The sequence below is a fragment of the Polypterus senegalus genome, chromosome 2 (genome assembly GCF_016835505.1).
Source record: "Polypterus senegalus isolate Bchr_013 chromosome 2, ASM1683550v1, whole genome shotgun sequence".
Taxonomy (NCBI): domain Eukaryota; kingdom Metazoa; phylum Chordata; class Cladistia; order Polypteriformes; family Polypteridae; genus Polypterus; species Polypterus senegalus.
Window position 1 is genome coordinate 210,614,230 of NC_053155.1, and position 20,993 is coordinate 210,635,222.

Below are 20,993 nucleotides of genomic sequence, written 5' to 3' on the forward strand. Positions count from 1 at the left end.
TTTTAACAATATCAAGGCATGAACTGAGAAAACAAAATAGTGGGGAAAAAAATCTCTGCACTCTTTTTGTATAACATATACAGTATGATGCGTGGAGCAAAAGTCAATTTTGCTTATACTAAAGAACAACCATATTCCATGCTCAAATTCAGTAATAACTGAGTGAAAACTATGCAGTTTTTATGTTGAAATTATAACAAAAATATTTTACACTACACCAATTACACTATTTTTCCATAATTAAAACTATAATATCATAAACGAATGCTTCTGATCCTCTTTAAACTGCAGGTAGAAAAAAATAACAAATGTGGGCTAAAAGCAGCAACTTACAGGCATTAAGTTACTTAATTACATTACTTTATTTACACAAGTCTAGGTAAATATTAGTGGTGGGACAGTGATTAGTTGGTGCATCAAAAATCTAAGGGCCTCTCATTTGATTCCTGTCCTAGTCACTGTCAATTTGCAGAATTTGATTGGACAACAAAAACGACAAGCTATAAACTAGGCATAACCACCAAAAAAGTCCAGTTCAGATGTACTTTCAGCCTTATCTTAAAACAGTGCTACATTCAGTATTGGTTCTGCTTTTATTCATGAAAATGTCAGAATATGCTTTGGCCCACTATGACACATACACACAGTGTAATGTAATCTTTGCACCATTCAGTGTCTGATTGCTTTGTTATACTGTACATCATTGATTGTAATGGATTTTGTAAAACCAAAAAAAAAAAAGACTCTTGTTAAATCTTCAAGTAATTTTTACTAAATAGTAGAAAAGAATTGCTGAGATGGGCTGACAGAAATTCAGTCCTGCCTAGGATTGAGTCTTGCCCAGGGTGGACTCTGGTCCCCAGGACCACTCAATAGGTTAACAAAAGGATGGGCGGATTCCAAAATTTGTAAGCTCCACATTGAATTACACTAAAAGTTTTCAAAAATGGAATGATAACTGGTTTGCTAAGGTTTTGTCAGGCTTTACTACAAGTATGGATATCAAAAAAACTTTAACATTTCTCTATTATAGCAAATGTTTTAATCATGAAAAATTAATAAAATAATCTTTATAATTAGTATAAAAAGAAAGGTGTAATAGTCCCTAGTAAAAACAGAAAAATACTAGATTTCTGTACCTTTTGCCATTCAGATACCAAAAAATTGTCATTCTGATTCAACAATCAGGTTTATATTAAAGTTACAATATTTGCCTATACTCTTAAGTGGTAATTTTTTTTCAATTAATATTATTTGCCATTATGTAAAAATAAGGACAGCTAAACCAGCTGCTTACATTTTTTTTTCTTAGGTGAATTTTTAACAGATGGATGCTAAAAGCATATTTATTTACAGAATCAAATTAAATCACAGCAGAAAGACAATGTGTAATTTACATAATCAGCTTTCTTCAGGGTGCCTGAGGTAGGATGAACACATTTGGGAGCCCCTTAGTCGCAGCTGCTTCAAAGGAATAGCTATCAAGAACAGAGATTAAACAATTTCCTAAAGGTACCAGTCTTGATGAGAATCTATTATCTCTCATACTTTGATTTCTCCAGACATTAGCAGAGGATCAAGTATCCCAGTCTAAAGTCCACAAGTCACTCACATTATGCTGTTGTCAGGACCCATTCACAATTTCAGTCTTACTGTTTTTAGGAAATATAAGGGATTTACTTTCACTCACTTACTACCTACAGTATATTTTATAAAACTCATTCAGAATGAAAAATGAGTGTTTTTAAAGATGAGCACCCTATTCTAAATGGATTTTAACTTTATCTTTGAAAAGTGTGGTACAAACCAGTGAGTAATAAATCACATGATAATAAAAAAATATTTATTTTCCACATTTGTGTTCCAAATAAAGTACTGTAGGCTAATGATGCAAAGGAACTTTTAAAATTAAATTACAACAAGCTAATTATATATTTAACTACATTGTTAACCACACAGATAATTTGCCTGGTATGGGTGATTTTGATTTTTGAGTTTTAGTGTGCCTTGTTATGTACCAGAGCTTTTCCAGGATCAGTTACGCGCAAATACTGTAATACTACCGGAAAATGAACTGCTTTTCTTGGAAATTGAATTGGACAAACGGGTGAAAGCAAAATGGACGGATGTGTAGCTTCAGGACAGTAGTATATGTAAGATGTGGTTGCTGAAAAAATACCAGATTGTCCTGAAAGCTGTCAGCCGAAAAATCATACTGCCGGTAATCATTTAGAAAGTTATTCAAACACACCCATTACTGCTATGTCGTCTGGTATCCTGTGAGCCAAGATGTTGGTGTCCAGTCGCCATGGAGACAACATGGACAACAATCTCCTGCCTTGGACGCACGTTTCTCTCCGCTTTGTATTAACTTACTGACAATCTGAAATTGGACATTTTATCAAATACGGTAAGCGCCTGCTAGTTTTAAATGCAACTTTAAGCTAACTGTGAAATGATCTAGTGGTTACAGCATTTTAAACTGCCGAGAACGACCACCGTCGTGGATCAATAGTGTGAAGTTCGCTTTAGGCTGACGGAGGCTGTCAGTCAATGTTAATTACATTGTTAAAGCATGCCCCTCATGTTTTGCCCGTATTACCATGGAATAGTTGTGAAGAGTTCGTGCTTCCGTCCCAGTGTGTACAAACTGTGCTCTCGGAGCGAGACTTCGAGTTTTCGTGCGCGTATGTAAATGACATTCCACTAACACGTGCGTAGGTTGTTCACTCGAGGCAAGTGTATAGGAATCGGCGTGATTTTCTCCGCATTAACATTTCTTTATCATTATAATACATTTCAAACAGTATTCTTTTGCAATTTCGCACATTAACTTACAGTGTAAAAGACAAACGTCTCAAAAGTCGTTTTCTTTAAACTGCCTCCCTGGAGACACCTGCTGCCTGAAAGGGTAAGCGTGACTGTAGAGTAGTGTTATTTCATGAGGCATTATGGGTAAACTGTCTGGGCTCTTATACAAGCCTGCATGGGAGTGAGATGGCAGTACCGGACAAATGGGACTAACAAAAGCATCAAATAGTTGCTCGTCATTCATGTTATTTCAGCAGATGTAGGCCCTTCCCTGTTCCCTTTTGAACCGTTGAATAAGGCGCCATATGGTGCCTCAGATATACTTTTGCTTATATGTATCGGAAAGCCATGTAATATTGCTGTTTTTCTCATACGTTTTACTAATGTCAGAAAAGTAAGTATTCCCCACTTGCCATTCTGTGGTTCTGCATATCGGGACATAACTTAACAATCTCAAATAAAAAATAAATATCTAGGCTTATTGGTAAGCAGCACATAACTGGTTTAACTTTATTTGACCAAAAGTTAGCTAATAAATAGAAGCCAAACCTGAAAAGATAGTAGTATTTAGTGCCCCTTTCACCTTCAGTATCTTTGTTTTCTGCTGCATTTTATCAGCACTTGCATCATATTGCAGGAATGTTTGCTAACTCCCAAGGGCAGAGTTTAAGGGGTGACCGCATGGATCTGTCCCCCCAAAAGATACAATGTTACTAAAATAACATAAATAAAATAAATATTTTTTTTTTTTACATTTTTTTAGGGCACAGCTAATATAAATATGATTATAATCAACACATATGCAGCACATTGAGCCGTGTTGGTGCTGCTGCCTCTCTGTCCAGGGCCACATTTCTCCATTATGTCTGCATGTGGATCCGCTAAGGTTTGCTCCAGTTTCTTTCCACAGGCCAAAACATGCAGATTAGCTCTAAATTGGCCCGGTGTTTGTTCACTCTGTGGTGGACTAGCACCTTGTCCAAGGATTGTTCCTGCCTGCACCCAATGTTTGCTGGGATAGGCTTCTAGCTGCCATGTGACCAGTGCCAGTGCTAGGTTATTTTGTGTCCTAGGCTAAGCTTATTAGTGCACCAACCAACTGTTCGGTAGCTAACCTATGTAGTTTCATATGTTTCAGGAGAGAAAAGACTTTCCTGGCTATCCTTCCACCTTTTTATGATGTTACAGACATGGATTTTAACAATTGCCATATTCACAGAAGGTCCTAGATTCCAGAGACTGTCCTTTTGGTTTATTTCAAATTATTGCAGCATCATGACTATCCAGTCTTTGAGTGGATTTGGATAGAGAATATATTCATTGTTTATTATTGTTGTATAATTTACTGAAGCCGCTTTCAAGGTCAGGATATATTACAGCTGTGTACAGTTGGGAGTAAAGGCAGGTTAAGTGACTTGTTCATGGTCACTGCGCTAGGGACAGGAATTGAACAGGCAACCTTCTCGTTTAAGGTTCAGTGCGATAGCTACTACACCACATTGCCTATTTCAAGATAATCAATCTCATTGTAGAATGTAGGACTTAGTTTTTAATGACCTTATAACCTTTCCCAAACTGAGGAAGAACAATGATGCCTTGACAATTTTTTTTGTATTTTTGAGTTTGGCATAAGCCTGAATGCTCCAGATCAAAGGTTGTTTTTTTATGTGAGGCTGTATCACTTCAGCCCATTGTATGCAGCTGATTAGCAGCACCTAGCACTAATTGTCATTTCAACTCATATGGATGGAATAGGGTTGTACTCTATTTAGTTTTTCACTTATGAATTGCACATGTTAGAATTTTGTTAATTAAATAATGTCAAACTGAAATATGTTATGTGTTTTGTTATTTGAGAGGTTAAATCTAATTTTAAAACTGGTGAGGATTAAATCATTGTTAGTTGTGTCCGAATATATAAAACTATAGAAGTAATAAGACAGTGAACATTTTTCACTTGACAGCAAGTGAGGTATACCAGATCAAGGTTTGGGGATTTAAGAAATAATGACATTTGAAATAAACAAATGTATCGGTAAAAATACATTTACATAAACCAGATTTAACCTAAAAAGAAATATTACAGTAAAACCTTGCCTCTTTATTTGTAGGTTAGTAGGAAGGATGGCCATGGTACAGTTTGGAGCAGTCTCAGAACAATAAAACCTTAATCTTGTATAGGAGATTAGGTAAGGATAGTATATTACTTCTCCAGAATCTTTTGTATATTATTGTTAATGAGTTAACACTAGAATTACCAGAGCCTACTGAAAAACTCGTAATTCGTCCCACCTTAAACTGCTTCTTAAATCCCTTCACACCTCTCCATGCCAGCGTCCTTTGTTCTCTAAATGTGCTGATAAAAGAAGCTAGGAGCAGCCGGCTATTCCATCCCCCCACCAATTTAGAACGTGCACGAACTTCTCTCAGCTCATGCCTTGATTGAGTATCTGGGAGTGAAGTGGAGTTTTAGAGTGGAAATAATAGATCGTTGTTTGGAACACACGCATTTCATGTCTGTTCCGTTTCTACAGTAATCTGTGTCAACACATTGTTAAAACAGAAACTTTTTATATTCTAGTAGTAGATGACAAAATGTAGGCATAAACTATATAATGTATGAAGCCTGAAGTCCAAATAGCAAAGAAACATTTTCACAAGAATAACACAATTGCACTTTTATTCAAACATATAACTGCAGAAAAAAAAGCCTTTAACATGCGACATTGACACCAGTTTACTATAACTGACTCCGTGGTTCAATAGATACAGCCCCCGCTTGGGAATCAAGGGGTCACGGGTTCGATCCTGCGCCCCTCCCTTTTGAGAAGTAAACTGTTCTTAGTCTTACTGTTTTAGAATAAAAACATACATTTGATTTCAGTCTGTAACAGCCGGTGCAATTTATGATCTTGTAAAGGTTAGCTTTTTTTTTTATTCACTTTTCATTCTCTCAGTCGTTCAGAATCAATCCATACAACCCCATCTGACACGGCTGTTTTCACTAAAGACGCGCTATAGCTCTGCAGTGTACCACGATGCATACTAACGCCAAACACCCCTACACCCCGGTTCTGACACACAAACGCTGAAGCTGCCTTCTTCGTATCTCACCGTCACTTGCTTTTCTTTTTATTCAGTTTTATTGAGTGTTCCTGCCAGTCCCGCATGTTGCTGTATGCTTTTCTTTTTGTACTCCAGGACATGGTAAAGACCAGTAACCGGCGCTATATGCAATCATCAGACACTCCCCATCTGCCCGTGTCGTTCAAACACAGGAACATATATTGGTGTAAAAGTATAACAAAAGTGCACTTTTATTCAAGTGCACTTTTTCCATCGCCTTTTCCTGTAAGAAGCAGTGTACACACTTCTCTCTATGCTGTGGTTTCTATTACACACCTGAAAGAAAGAGACAATATATGTGAAAATATAATCGCACTAATGCAATATTATTTGAAAACGAACAGCGTCAGATCGGGTGTGAATTTATGCAGGAACTGGAAATTCTCTGATGCGGGACCTTCCCCCAGGGAAGAAAGTACAGTGTCAGGTGCTCATTCAGTGTAATAGAAACCATAGCACAGAGAGGTGTGTACACGCAACAAGTACACGTCGTAAATGTAGGAAGGACGGTCCTTGGGTGTGTGGGAACTGTTAATATTTGAATGTGATTTTAATACGGTAAGCGCCTGCTAGTTTTAAATGCAACTTTAAGCTAACTGTGAAATGATCTAGTGGTTACAGCATTTTAAACTGCCGAGAACGACCACCGTCGTGGATCAATAGTGTGAAGTTCGCTTTAGGCTGACGGAGGCTGTCAGTCAATGTTAATTACATTGTTAAAGCATGCCCCTCATGTTTTGCCCGTATTACCATGGAATAGTTGTGAAGAGTTCGTGCTTCCGTCCCAGTGTGTACAAACTGTGCTCTCGGAGCGAGACTTCGAGTTTTCGTGCGCGTATGTAAATGACATTCCACTAACACGTGCGTAGGTTGTTCACTCGAGGCAAGTGTATAGGAATCGGCGTGATTTTCTCCGCATTAACATTTCTTTATCATTATAATACATTTCAAACAGTATTCTTTTGCAATTTCGCACATTAACTTACAGTGTAAAAGACAAACGTCTCAAAAGTCGTTTTCTTTAAACTGCCTCCCTGGAGACACCTGCTGCCTGAAAGGGTAAGCGTGACTGTAGAGTAGTGTTATTTCATGAGGCATTATGGGTAAACTGTCTGGGCTCTTATACAAGCCTGCATGGGAGTGAGATGGCAGTACCGGACAAATGGGACTAACAAAAGCATCAAATAGTTGCTCGTCATTCATGTTATTTCAGCAGATGTAGGCCCTTCCCTGTTCCCTTTTGAACCGTTGAATAAGGCGCCATATGGTGCCTCAGATATACTTTTGCTTATATGTATCGGAAAGCCATGTAATATTGCTGTTTTTCTCATACGTTTTACTAATGTCAGAAAAGTAAGTATTCCCCACTTGCCATTCTGTGGTTCTGCATATCGGGACATAACTTAACAATCTCAAATAAAAAATAAATATCTAGGCTTATTGGTAAGCAGCACATAACTGGTTTAACTTTATTTGACCAAAAGTTAGCTAATAAATAGAAGCCAAACCTGTGAACGATAGTAGTATTTAGTGCCCCTTTCACCTTCAGTATCTTTGTTTTCTGCTGCATTTTATCAGCACTTGCATCATATTGCAGGAATGTTTGCTAACTCCCAAGGGCAGAGTTTAAGGGGTGACCGCATGGATCTGTCCCCCCAAAAGATACAATGTTACTAAAATAACATAAATAAAATAAATATTTTTTTACATTTTTTTAGGGCACAGCTAATATAAATATGATTATAATCAACACATATGCAGCACATTGAGCCGTGTTGGTGCTGCTGCCTCTCTGTCCAGGGCCACATTTCTCCATTATGTCTGCATGTGGATCCGCTAAGGTTTGCTCCAGTTTCTTTCCACAGGCCAAAAACATGCAGATTAGCTCTAAATTGGCCCGGGTGTTTGTTCACTCTGTGATGGACTAGCACCTTGTCCAAGGATTGTTCCTGCCTGCACCCAATGTTTGCTGGGATAGGCTTCTAGCTGCCATGTGACCAGTGCCAGTGCTAGGTTATTTTGTGTCCTAGGCTAAGCTTATTAGTGCACCAACCAACTGTTCGGTAGCTAACCTATGTAGTTTCATATGTTTCAGGAGAGAAAAGACTTTCCTGGCTATCCTTCCACCTTTTTATGATGTTACAGACATGGATTTTAACAATTGCCATATTCACAGAAGGTCCTAGATTCCAGAGACTGTCCTTTTGGTTTATTTCAAATTATTGCAGCATCATGACTATCCAGTCTTTGAGTGGATTTGGATAGAGAATATATTCATTGTTTATTATTGTTGTATAATTTACTGAAGCCGCTTTCAAGGTCAGGATATATTACAGCTGTGTACAGTTGGGAGTAAAGGCAGGTTAAGTGACTTGTTCATGGTCACTGCGCTAGGGACAGGAATTGAACAGGCAACCTTCTCGTTTAAGGTTCAGTGCGATAGCTACTACACCACATTGCCTATTTCAAGATAATCAATCTCATTGTAGAATGTAGGACTTAGTTTTTAATGACCTTATAACCTTTCCCAAACTGAGGAAGAACAATGATGCCTTGACAATTTTTTTTGTATTTTTGAGTTTGGCATAAGCCTGAATGCTCCAGATCAAAGGTTGTTTTTTTATGTGAGGCTGTATCACTTCAGCCCATTGTATGCAGCTGATTAGCAGCACCTAGCACTAATTGTCATTTCAACTCATATGGATGGAATAGGGTTGTACTCTATTTAGTTTTTCACTTATGAATTGCACATGTTAGAATTTTGTTAATTAAATAATGTCAAACTGAAATATGTTATGTGTTTTGTTATTTGAGAGGTTAAATCTAATTTTAAAACTGGTGAGGATTAAATCATTGTTAGTTGTGTCCGAATATATAAAACTATAGAAGTAATAAGACAGTGAACATTTTTCACTTGACAGCAAGTGAGGTATACCAGATCAAGGTTTGGGGATTTAAGAAATAATGACATTTGAAATAAACAAATGTATCGGTAAAAATACATTTACATAAACCAGATTTAACCTAAAAAGAAATATTACAGTAAAACCTTGCCTCTTTATTTGTAGGTTAGTAGGAAGGATGGCCATGGTACAGTTTGGAGCAGTCTCAGAACAATAAAACCTTAATCTTGTATAGGAGATTAGGTAAGGATAGTATATTACTTCTCCAGAATCTTTTGTATATTATTGTTAATGAGTTAATAACTATGATCCTAATAAAACAATAAAATTCAATAATAAAAATAAAATAAAACAATCTTGTAGCAATCCAGATAATACAAGTATGCAGCTTTGTTTTAAATTTAGGATAGAATTTATTATTTTTGTATTTTTGTTTCTTCTGAAGTAATGTTAATATTTTATGGTTATAAAGTATCTGAACTTTGTAAAATCAGTATAAGGTTGGGGTGGGCAGTGTCAGTCCTGGAAGGCCGCAGTTGCTGTAGGTTTTTGTTCCAACTTAATTGCTTAATTAGAAACTAATCCTTGCCAATTTCAGACCTTATTTAATTTCATGGTTTGTTAGTCTGCAATGTTAGGTTTTTATATCATAGATTTTATTTCTTTTCCAATGGTATCGTCCAAATGATTTGAAGCCTAAAACAGATCTATTTCAGTATCAGATTTTTCTCTTAAGTGTTTTATTAAACCAAATAGTGCATTATGAATCCACACATGTGTAAATGGAAACAAGTTAGATGGAGAACTGCTGCATCTATAGATATGACTGAAGTATAGATTTTCAGCTTTAATTCAAGGGGTTTAACAAAAATATTATATGAGCTGTTAAGGAAAGACAAACATTTTTATATATGGCTCCCCTATTTTCAGGTGCTGAAAAGTATTTGGACAAACTAACATAATCATAAATATAACGATCATTTTCAATATTTGGTTGAAAATCCTTTACAATCAACTCATGGTCATCTCCATGTGCTGGGTTTCCACCCTAGTGACACTTTGCCAGGCCTTTACCGCAACTGTCTTCAGTTGCTTATTTGCTGGACTTTTTGCTATCAGTTTTATCTTCAGCAAGTGAAATGTCCAATTGGGCTGAGGTCAGTTGATTGATCTGGTCACTGAAGAATATTCCACTTCATAGTTTGCTTTTGCTTGTCCATTTGTACTGTGAAGTGTCACCCTATCATTTTTGCAGCATTTGTCTGAATCTGAGCAGATAGTATAGCCATATACATGGTCCTATACATTTCTGAATTCATCCTGCAACCTCTGCCACCAGTCATATCACTAGTAAGCACTGGTGACTGACTTCCATTCGCAGCCATGCTTGAAACAGTGAGTAAGACTGCCTCCACCATGTCTTACAGATGGTGAGGTATTCATCGGATCAAAAGCCATTTCTTCTGTTCTCCATACTCTCCAACATTTCCACCATTCTTGTATATGTTGATCTTAGTTTCCTTTGTCCAAAGAAAATTGTTACAGAACTGAAAAGACTTAAAAAAAATGTCTAATCTGTCCTTCCTATGTTTCAGGTTTACCAATAGTTTGCACCTTGTGGTAAACCCTTTGTCTTTACTTTCATGAAGTCTTCTCTTGATTGTAGACTTTGGCAATGATAGGTCTACCTCCCAGAAAGTGTTCTTGTTTTGGCTAAATGTTGTGAATTAGTTCTTCTTCACAAAGGACAGAATTCAGCAATCATCCATTACAATTGTCTTCTGTGGTTTTTCCAGATTTTCTGGTGTTGCTAAGTTCCTTCTTTTAAAGAATGTACCAAATGGTTGATTCAACCACTCCTTGTGTTTCTGCTATCTTTCTAAAGGGTTTGTTTCATTTTCTCAGTCTAGTGATGGACTGTTCTTACTTGCATGGACAGCTCCCAAAGGTGCAAAACTAAACTACTATATAAAGTATAAAACAACACTATTTAATAGATTTAACTAAAAACTTTTGATGATGGAAGTGAGGTCTTTTAAACAGTCTTAAGTCATCAGCATAACAGTGATATGCAGTCATACTAACAAATTCTTCTTCTTCTTCTTTCGGCTGCACCCGTTAGGGGTTGCCACAGTGGACCATCTTGTTCCATATCTTCCTGTCCTCTACATCTTGCTGTGTCACACCCATCACCTGCATGTCTTCTCTCACCACATCCATAAACCTTCTCTTAGGCCTTCCTCTTTTCCTCTTGTCTGGCAGTTCTATTCTTAGTATCCTCTTCCCAATATACCCAGCATCTCTTCTCTGCACATGTTTAAACCAATGCAATCTCACCTCTCTGACTTTCTTCCCAACCATCCAACCTGAGCCGACACTCTAATGTACTCATTTTTAATCCTGTCCATCCTCGTCACCTGTAGCTCTGTCTACTGCTTTCTCGTCAGTGCCACCGTCTCCAACCCATATAATAAAGCTGGTCTCAATACCGTCCTTATATGGTCCATCCTTTTCACTCTTGCTGATAACTGTCTGTCACAAATTACTCCTGACACTCTTCTCCACCCATTTCACCCTGCCTACACTCTCTTTTTCACTTCTCTTCCACAATTCCCATTATTCAGTACTGTTAATCCCAAGTATTTAAACTCATCCACCTTCACCAACTCTGTTCCCTTCATCCTCACCATTCCACAGACCTTCATTCCTCTCCTCAGTAGAGCATATCTCCACTTCTCCAGGGTCTCCTTAACCTGCTCACTATTCTCACTACAGATCACAATGTAATCAGCAAACATCATAGTCCAAAGGGACTCCTGTCTAATCTCATCTGTTAACCTGTCCATCACTATTGCAAATAATAAAGGGCTCAGAGCTGATCCCTGATGTAATCCCACCTCCATGTTGAATGCATCCATTGCTCCTACCACAGACCTCACCACTGTCACACTTCCCTCATACATATCCTGTACAACTTTTACATACTTCTCTGCCACTCATGACTTCCTCACACAATACCACAACTCCTCTTGAGGCACCCTGTCATATATTTCTCTAGGTCCACAAAGACACAATGCAACTCCTCCTGGCCTTTCCTATACTTCTCCTTCAACACTCTCAGAGCAAACATTGAGTCTTTGGTGCTCTTGCTTGGCATGAAACCATACTGCTGCTCACTAATCATCACCTCCCTTCTTAACCTAGCTTCCACTACTCTTTCCCATAACTTCATGCCGTGGCTCATCGATTTTATCTTTCTGTAGTTACTACAGATCTGCATATCCCCCTTATTCTTAAAAATCTGAACCAGTACACTTATTTTCAACTCCTCAGGCATCATCTTATTTTCCAAGATTCCATTAAAAATTATTGTTAAAAACTCCACTGCCATCTCTACTAAACACCTCCATGCTTCCATAGGTATGTTATCTGGACCAACGGCCTTTCCATTCCTCATCCTCTTCTTAGCAGTTCTTACTTCCTCTTTGCTAATCTGTTGTACTTCCTGATTCACTATCTCCACATCATCCAATCTTCTTTCTCTCTTGTTCTCTTCATTCATCAGCCTCTCAAAGTACTCTTTCCATCTTCTCAATACACCCTCCTCGCTTGTGAGTATGGGTCCAACTTTATCCTTTATGACCCTAAACTGCTACACATCTTTCCCAGCTCAGTCCCTCTGTCTAGTCAATCGGTACGTGTCCTTTTTTCCCTCCTTAGTGTCCAACCTTTCATACAACTCATACACCTTTTCTTTGGCCTTCGCCACCTCTCTCTTTACCATGCATGCGCCTTATCCCCTTGTACTCTTGTGCACTTTCTGTATCTCTCTGACTGTCCCACTTCTTCTTCACCATGCTCTTCCTCTTTATACTCTCCTGTACTTCCCCATTCCACCACCAGGTTAACTTTTCGTCCTTCCTCTGTCCAGATGTCACGCCAAGCATTCTTCTAGCTGTCACCCTTACTGCTTCTACTGTAGTTGCCCAGCTGTCTGGTAACTCTTTATTGCCACCCATTGCCTGTCTTACCTCCTCCCTAAACCCAACCTTGCAGTCTTCCTTTTTGAGCTTCCACCATTTGATCCTTGGCTCTGCCCTCACCTCCTCCTCTTCTTGATCTCCAACGTCATCCTACAGACCACTATCCCATGCTGTCTAACTACACTTTTACCTGCCACCACTTTGCAGTCTTTAATCCCCTTCAAATTGACTCTTCTGCATAGGATACAATCTACCTGTGTGCATCTCCATCCACTCTTGTATGCCATTCTATGTTCCTCCATCTTCTTAAAATATGTATTCACCACAGCCATGCCCACCTTTTTCGCAAAATCCACTTATCATCTGACCACCTTCACTCATCTCCTTGGCACCATACCTACCCATCACCTCCTCGTCTCCTCTGTTCCCTTCATCAACATGTCCATTGAAGTTCACTCCAGTCACCACTTTCTGTCCCTTGGGTACACTGTCCATCACTTCATCCAACTCACTCCAGATATCTTCTTTCTCATCCATCGCACACCCAACTTACAGGGCATATGCACTAACAAAATTAATTATTACACCTCCAATTTCCAACTTCATTATCATTACTCTGTCTGACACTCTTTTTACTTCCAAAACACTCTCTTGACATACTATTCCTTCAGAATAACACCTACCCCATTTCTCCTCCCATCCACACCATGACAGAACAATTTGAATCCATCTCCGATCCACCTGGCCTTACTCCCCTTCCATTTATTCTCTTGAATGCACAATATATTAACCTTCCTTCTCTCCATCATATCAGCTCTCTCCCCTTACCAGTCATACTGCCAGCATTCAAAGTTCCTACCCTCAGTTCCACTCTCTTTACCTTCCTCCTCTCCTCTTTCCTCTGGACACGTCTCCCCCTTCTTCTTCTCCTTCTTCGGCCAACAGTAGCCCAATTTCCACCAGCACCCAGTTGGCTAATAGTACTGGTGTCGGTCATTGTTAACCCGGGACTTGACCTATCCGGTATGGAAATCTGTTTTGTTGTCCACATGTTGATCTGGCAAAATTTTACACCGGATGCCCTTTCTGACGTAACCGTCCCCATTTATCTGGGCTTGTAACCGGCACGAGGACACATACTGGTTTGTGCATCCCCTATGGCTGGGTTAGTCATGCTAACAAATGAAGTTATCAAATAACATGGATGTTAGAAAGAGTTGAACCAAGTTCAAGACGTTGACAGTAGAGAAATTGTAGGAAGCTTGATTGGTCCCTTATGAAAAATGACTAATTGTAGCCATAGAAGTAGGCGATTCTCTAGTCAAAACAGGTGCTAGTCTGTCCAGCAATAGTTATTTCAGCAGACCACAGTGGTTAGCAGTATCAAAATCAGCAGAGAGGACAAGGATTAGCTGTTCAGAGTGACAACTATCGTTGACATTCAAATAAAAATCATTCACATTCTGGACTATATCAGTGCTATGATGAGCTCATAACCTAGATCAGAAAAAAATCAGATAACTATTAGTTACTCGTACATGCTAAGTAAACTGAGAAAAAATATGCATTCAAGGATTTTACACAGAATAGAGAGATAACAAGAGTTTTAAATTGTTTTCGTCTGTATTAGACAACTCCTGCAAGTTTGAAGCCAGTAGGAACTGAGCCAGAGTGAAAAGGTAGGTTGATAGTGTGAGTAATAAAAGAGGAAACATTAGCCTGACAAGACTTTAAAACAGAAGGATTCAGAGGATCCAAGTGCTGATTGGAAACTAGAATTTATAAGAAAGTCAATTATCTCAAACAGAGAGACATAAAAGAAATTTGAGATGGAGAAAAATTTGTCAGTAATATGGGTTAGGCAAAACTGAGATGAATATTGTAAAGTGCAACAGAAAATCAACAAAACTGTATTTCAAAAGAGAAAAAAAAATGCAAAAAGAATTACAGCGGAATCCAAGAAACAGTGATAAATCCTAATGCAACAAATGAGCTGAGAAAGATAATTTAAAACCCAACGCAGATACACAAGGAAAAAAGTAAAAATGTATAGTATAAAGAAAATTATAAATTATTTCACCATAGTTTCTTCAAAAAAAGACATAAAAGTAATGTCTCAGACAGATGTCAAAATGAACGTTAAAAATTTAAAAAATGAGTTGCATATACGGGGTACTTCATGATGTTGAAGAATATAGAGGAGTGTTTCACACAAATTTAAAAAATAAATAAAACATACTGTGAAATGTGACAATAAATAACAAACATGAAATGTAAGCATTTTAAGAAACTCAACTCAGAGTCATAGAAAGGTTTGGGGCAGCCACCCGTATAATTGATTTCCTGGATGCAAAGTCGATCAAATGAATACAGCACTGATGTGCACAAAACCGAGTCCAAAACAGAACTGAGGGAATAGGGAAAAGGTGGAGGCTTTTAAAGGGGAAGACAGGAAGTGAGGTCAAAAGGGTCGGGCTCATGAAGGTCTTCAGCCATAGATTCAAGCCTGGACGTGACATCACAGGGACCGGAGACGGCAAGGTCTCCTTCCATAGGCTCGGTCCCGGAAGTGACATCAAGAGAGCCAAGTGGGATCTTCCGTGAATGGTCTACAGGGAGAAAAAGAGTCAGTGCACATCCCGGTATGACTCAGAATTGCCCTTACTCAAGCCCTTTAGCTGCCTCCCATGCGCACGTGTGTGACAGCATAGATAAATGTGTCACAGAATATGTTTTTTTTATTATTTATGTATTGATTCAACTTTATAATATTTCATCATACTCAACGTGAAATATGGCTTGAATTAAAACCGTTACTTTTACTCATCAATGTTGAGAGGGCTGGCTCTGGCAAGTGCTGTGCTTCAATTGGTGAATTGTTAACACACGGGACTTGAACCTTCAAACGTCAAACAACATACTTACAGTAGATACTTTAGATGTAGGCTCATAATGATGAATTTGAAGTTTATAGAATTAAAGTTTCCACTTTGCACAGTAATTCTGGGGGAAACTTTTTCTTGCACTTGTAGTTGACGTGCACAGTCACAACTTTAAGCTTGCACATGAGCCACAAGATTCTTAAGACAAGCAAAGCATGTTCATCCACTCAGAGGGCGATTCACCATTTAAAAATCAGTACTTGCTAGAGACCACTTGCCTTCACTCGTCAAGCTGAGAGAAAGTTTTAAATTTAAGCTGTATTTCATGTTTTGTTTTAAAGAATATTACAGACAAAATAAAATAAATAAATAAGTAACAAAAAACATTCAGTGAAAAACTTATTTATTTACTCTCACATTTCACACTCTTTATTTACTGTCACATTTGACAGTACTTTTATTTATTTGCATATTTAATTAATTTTGTCTGAAAAATTCCTTCATAAAAGAATAAGTGTTAGAAGAAATTATATATTACTTGTAAACCATTAATAATCATCAGGAATCACTAAGGAGGGCATAAATTTTTAATGAATACCAAGTTACAAATGTGACCATCAAAAACAAAGACAAATAGATTCCAGTAAATATACACCAATAAGCCATAAATCGTCCAGTGTAAGATATTACAGACTATTTTCAAAAATAGTCTTTAAGAGTCATTGTACCAAAATAGATATAAATCCAGCAAGTAATGAATTAAACCCTGTCTATGAAACTACATTTTCATATAAAAACATTTGTCTCAATTTTTCGCCTTTTGTTCACACTACCATGGCATTTTCAAACCTTTTAAACAAATACTTTTGAAGGCTCTTCAGAACCATATACATTTAAAAATGCTAGTGTAGCATTTCAATATGGATGAGTGGAAAATAAGATTTCTGAAGACACTAACTCCATGGCGCTCTGGTTGGTTTGGGCTTATTATGTGGCTTTCCACTGATTGGATCCTGCTCATTACAATGTGTGTTTTTCTGATTGGTCCCCTTCAACATAGTGGGCTTAGATGAGTTGCTTTCCACGAAGCTTTTGTGTGGCTTACCTGTATGTTCCGAAAATTGCATGTTATACAGTATGAATGTTGCAAAAGACAAATAATTTATTGGTCCCTACAGTTCTGTGATAAATCCCGTATTACCATTGTAGTGGAAAATTCAGGTCCCCTTGAAAATCATATTATAAATAGCTCAGTTTACAGTTTTTTATCAATGTTTATTACTTAAACTTGATCCTTTCAATAAGGAGGGGCACTTTCATGCCCAAATGAATAACAAGAAACTTAACAAATTTAAAGGATGGTAAAATTCAGCTGAGCTCACAAGAATACAGGTCAGAGATACAAAAGCACAATGCAGTAAAGCAAAAATATAGACACACATGCACTCATTGTTTTCATTAATTTTCTCTACTGAGTTAGTTTTACAGTCCACTTGCAAATTAACATAGAGCGGATTCTTTTTTAAGTGTTGCTGTAATATTAATTGTGCTTTTTTTTTTCTTTCCTTTTCCAATAACCTATCACAGTCACATGCACAGCTTTCAAAATAAACAGAATATATGCCTTTACTTCTAAATCTTTTTAGATCAATTGTAACTGTGTGTCATATGTTATTCATTGTGTTCAGTACATACTGTACTGTGAATTGTGTGCACGTGAGAAACTAAACATTAAATAAATATTAATTGATTAATCAAAAGATATATTGTACTGTTTCTCAGGCTGATCTAGAACTTTCACTCAGAGGTGTCAAACTTGTGCCAAATACCTTACATTTTAACATGTACATTCATAATAAATAATGTAGCATTAGATTACTGAAAATTTTGAAAATAAGGTCTCTCATTTAGCAATTAATATCTTGAATAAAAGATATTCATCTCAGTGAATTAACTGTCAAAAAATGTAAACTTATTGAACTATGTAAACTATAGTATGCAAAGACACATGTCTTTGCATAAAACAATGCATGTGCAGTATACTCTGGAACTCACAAAAAAAGTCCCATTATGAGTTTTGGATAGTCAGCATGGGTATGCTGTATTTTAAAATATTTTTTTGCTTTACATTTTACAGCTTCATGAGTTTGATGGGTGCATGTTGACAGAACTGTGTAAACAGCATTAAATATGAAGAGAGTTGCAAGTGGAATGCTTGTGTTAATAGTCATAAGAAAATGTTTTAATAGTATTAAGATTTTATTAACTGAATTATGTGAGTTAAAATTAATAATTTAATTCTATGTCTAACATTAGTCTTCCACTTGCATAAAAATTATGATGTTTTAATCTATATTTTTAACACTGAATAACATAAAAATATTTTATATTTTTATATTGCAGCAGAATAAGATGATGATGATGTGAAGGAAAACTCCAGACTTTCCAAGATGAGTAGAGAAACTGGAGAGTCTAGCAGTATTCCACCGGAATTATCACATTCAGCCCTGCATCCCATTCCCTCCACATCAGGACTTACAATTGAGAATGTTGAGAGGCTGGAGAGACACTATGAAGCAAGTGGACAGTATAGTCCTGAGAAGGCAGTAGAGCAGTATATCATGCAAATGAATTGGACTAATGCTGAAGAACTATTTGAAGTTAATGAGTCCCAAAAGGCAAATGCAAAGGAGGCCCATGAGAGTGACATTATTCCTGAATATGGTGGCAGTGGCACAAGGGCAAAGCATAGTTCACCAACAGGTACATATTTTTTCTTTCTTTAGCTCTCTTATAAGATTGGCAGACCTGCAGTTTTGCATGCTATAGAATTTCAGCTGCATCCATTGAAACAATTTACAAAACTAATCAAAACCTTTATTTTATTAAAATCATACAATTCAAAAGTAATTTCTTCCAACCTTCTACTGTATAATGCCATTACATCATATTTTAAAAGAACACTAAAATGTTTCATGTCTACTTTATTCTGAGAAATGTAGTATGTAATAGTTTATACTAACATTGCTTAATCTTGGAGAGATGCAGTTCAGCAGTTGCGCATACTATAAAGCAAAATAAACTAAAAGTCCATTTCTAACCCATGTATATTTCTGTTTTGAAATCTCTGTGCGCTGTATTTATGCTACTGTGTCAATCCATATGGTTCATCGTGTAGTGGGTATGGCAACGCGCTGTCAATGCATGCTCCCAACCTCTCCTTAGTCAATGCAAACATTGCCTTTACTAGTGGAAGAAGTATGCAGTTTGGGTTTAGATTAAGAAATCTTCCACTGCTGGTGGTGAACAAGCTTCCGTTTACTAACATGGGCACAAGAGGCAGGCAGACAGTTCTGCATACTGTATAAAATTATAAAGGAACATTCATTAATTAATGATCTTGGAAAACGTTCTCTCTTTATGGAAATGACAATGCTCACATTATACAATATGTGGAAAGAAAAGTTGCAATGCTTATTACAGTCTTGCACTGTAAAAATGCAAGACTTGATAAACCTAAGGTAATAATTTGAATCAACCTCGAATATATGTAAGTGTAAATGGAAGTACAGGCAGAGAAGTGAAGCCAGGGTGAGAAATGCATGGAAGAATGAAGTTGTTCATCATTCTGACTTCTCTCTGAGTCTATCAAACATTTTAGGGATAAAGTTTCTGAAAGTTTTGTGATGAATAACATGCACTGTTGGAGTAAGATATAGCAAAATAACGTGAAACAAGAATATAGGTGATTAGATTTGGCAAACTTTCTGAGCTAAATGTCCCTACTCTCATCAAAACTGTTTTAATTTTAAAGAAGCAAGGCTGGAAAAAACAGAAATGAGAGTGATCAGATGCATTTGTGGAGTGCCAGAGCATGAGAGGAATACATTAAGAGAAAGACTTGGTGTAGATGTGATAGGTGGTGTGCTGGGTATTAACAGACTAAAGTGGTTTGTGCATGTACAGCAAAAGGCAGAGGATGACTGAGTGTGGAGGTACACCAAGAAGATGTGTACGGGATAAAGCCAAGATGCAGGCCAAAGAAGATGTGACTGGAGTTGGCATCAGATGATAACAAAAAAATGGGCCTCGCCCCACAGGAAGCTTGGAAATATTGCTAGTAGTAGTAATTAAGGCTTGCACTGTGCAAGCTGTTTCATTTTTTTCATGTAATAACAAATGATAGTGCTTACAGGTACAGCAAAATTTATAGAATACTAATGGCATACAAAAATAAGGACATACAGTAGGTGGGATATGGACCACAGTACTGCTGTGCATGGGGGCACGTTAAGACTTATTCTGCAACAGCTATAGACCAGCAGTAAGCTTACCTTTCTCACTGTTAAATGAAATACATGCTCCCAGTTTTATTAATTTTTTTCATGGTTAAATCAATATGTTTTGTTGAGGTTGGAGTTTTCAGGGCCTCAGGACCATTAGATTGATTTGTTCTTAGGTTGACTGCAAATATAGTAAAGTTCCTTATTAGTCCGTCATTGAGTCATATGTAGTTAATATATACAGAGACCGCATCTCCTCCATCAACACACAACTCAGTCCCGCACAACACACTGTGCCTCTTGCCCCAATCACCTTTCTCCTGGGCCTTTCACTCACTGTCCCTGGGCCACCTTTCCCTCTCTCCATGGGAGCCTTGTCCCGCTCTCACTCCCGACTCCAGCTCCCAGACTGTAGGAAGGCGGGCCCTTTTATTCTCACCCGGATGTGCTCCAGGTGCTTCCTCCGACGTCACTTCCTGGTGTGGCGGAAGAGCACTCGGAAGCATTCCGGGTGTCCCTGGAAGGATCATCCTGCAGGAGTGTGGCGGAAGTAACTGTGTCCCGGGCTCCATGAGGCTTGGGGTGCCCCCTGGCGGTGGGCACGGGCTCCAACAGGCTTGAGCCTCCCTGCTCCCATTCCATGGCCCTCTTCCGATCCAGGGCGGTTGCCCCCTCATGGCCTGGAGGACAAATGCGCCACCTCTCAGTCCTTCCAGGCGTCTCGGCCAGGTCTGACCCCCAGCCTCCTGCGAATATATATATATATATATATATATATATATATATATATATAGTAAAATAAGCGCCCCTTGAACCCTCCGATGACACATCAGACACCTGGTATAAGTCCAATAAACACTACAATACAATAACTCAATTAACAATCAATCCTCCACTCCTTCCAGCAGCTCTGTCACACTTCCTCCCAACTCCGGCTCGGGCTGCTGGGGTTACCCATAGTCCCTTTATACTTCTCGACCCGGAAGTGTTTCTGTCCCTCAGTCC

General features: G+C 38.0%; 1 protein-coding gene across 3 annotated transcripts in view; it reads left to right on the forward strand.

Moving 5' to 3' along the window:
* The first annotated feature begins 2,260 nt into the window (after positions 1 to 2,260).
* LOC120523702 (glutamate-rich protein 6-like) overlaps positions 2,261 to 20,993 on the forward strand; it is a 168,580-nt gene continuing 149,847 nt past the window's right edge. The window contains exons 1-2 of one of the 3 annotated variants that reach the window (XM_039745265.1): positions 2,261 to 2,410; positions 18,109 to 18,468. In XM_039745265.1, the coding sequence (XP_039601199.1) occupies positions 18,156 to 18,468 (313 nt within the window). In that variant the 5' untranslated portion in view covers positions 2,261 to 2,410; positions 18,109 to 18,155. Of the gene's footprint in view, positions 2,411 to 9,059; positions 9,084 to 18,108; positions 18,469 to 20,993 lie in introns of those variants that run through there. The other 2 variants (XM_039745266.1, XM_039745267.1) reach the window with 2 other exon arrangements.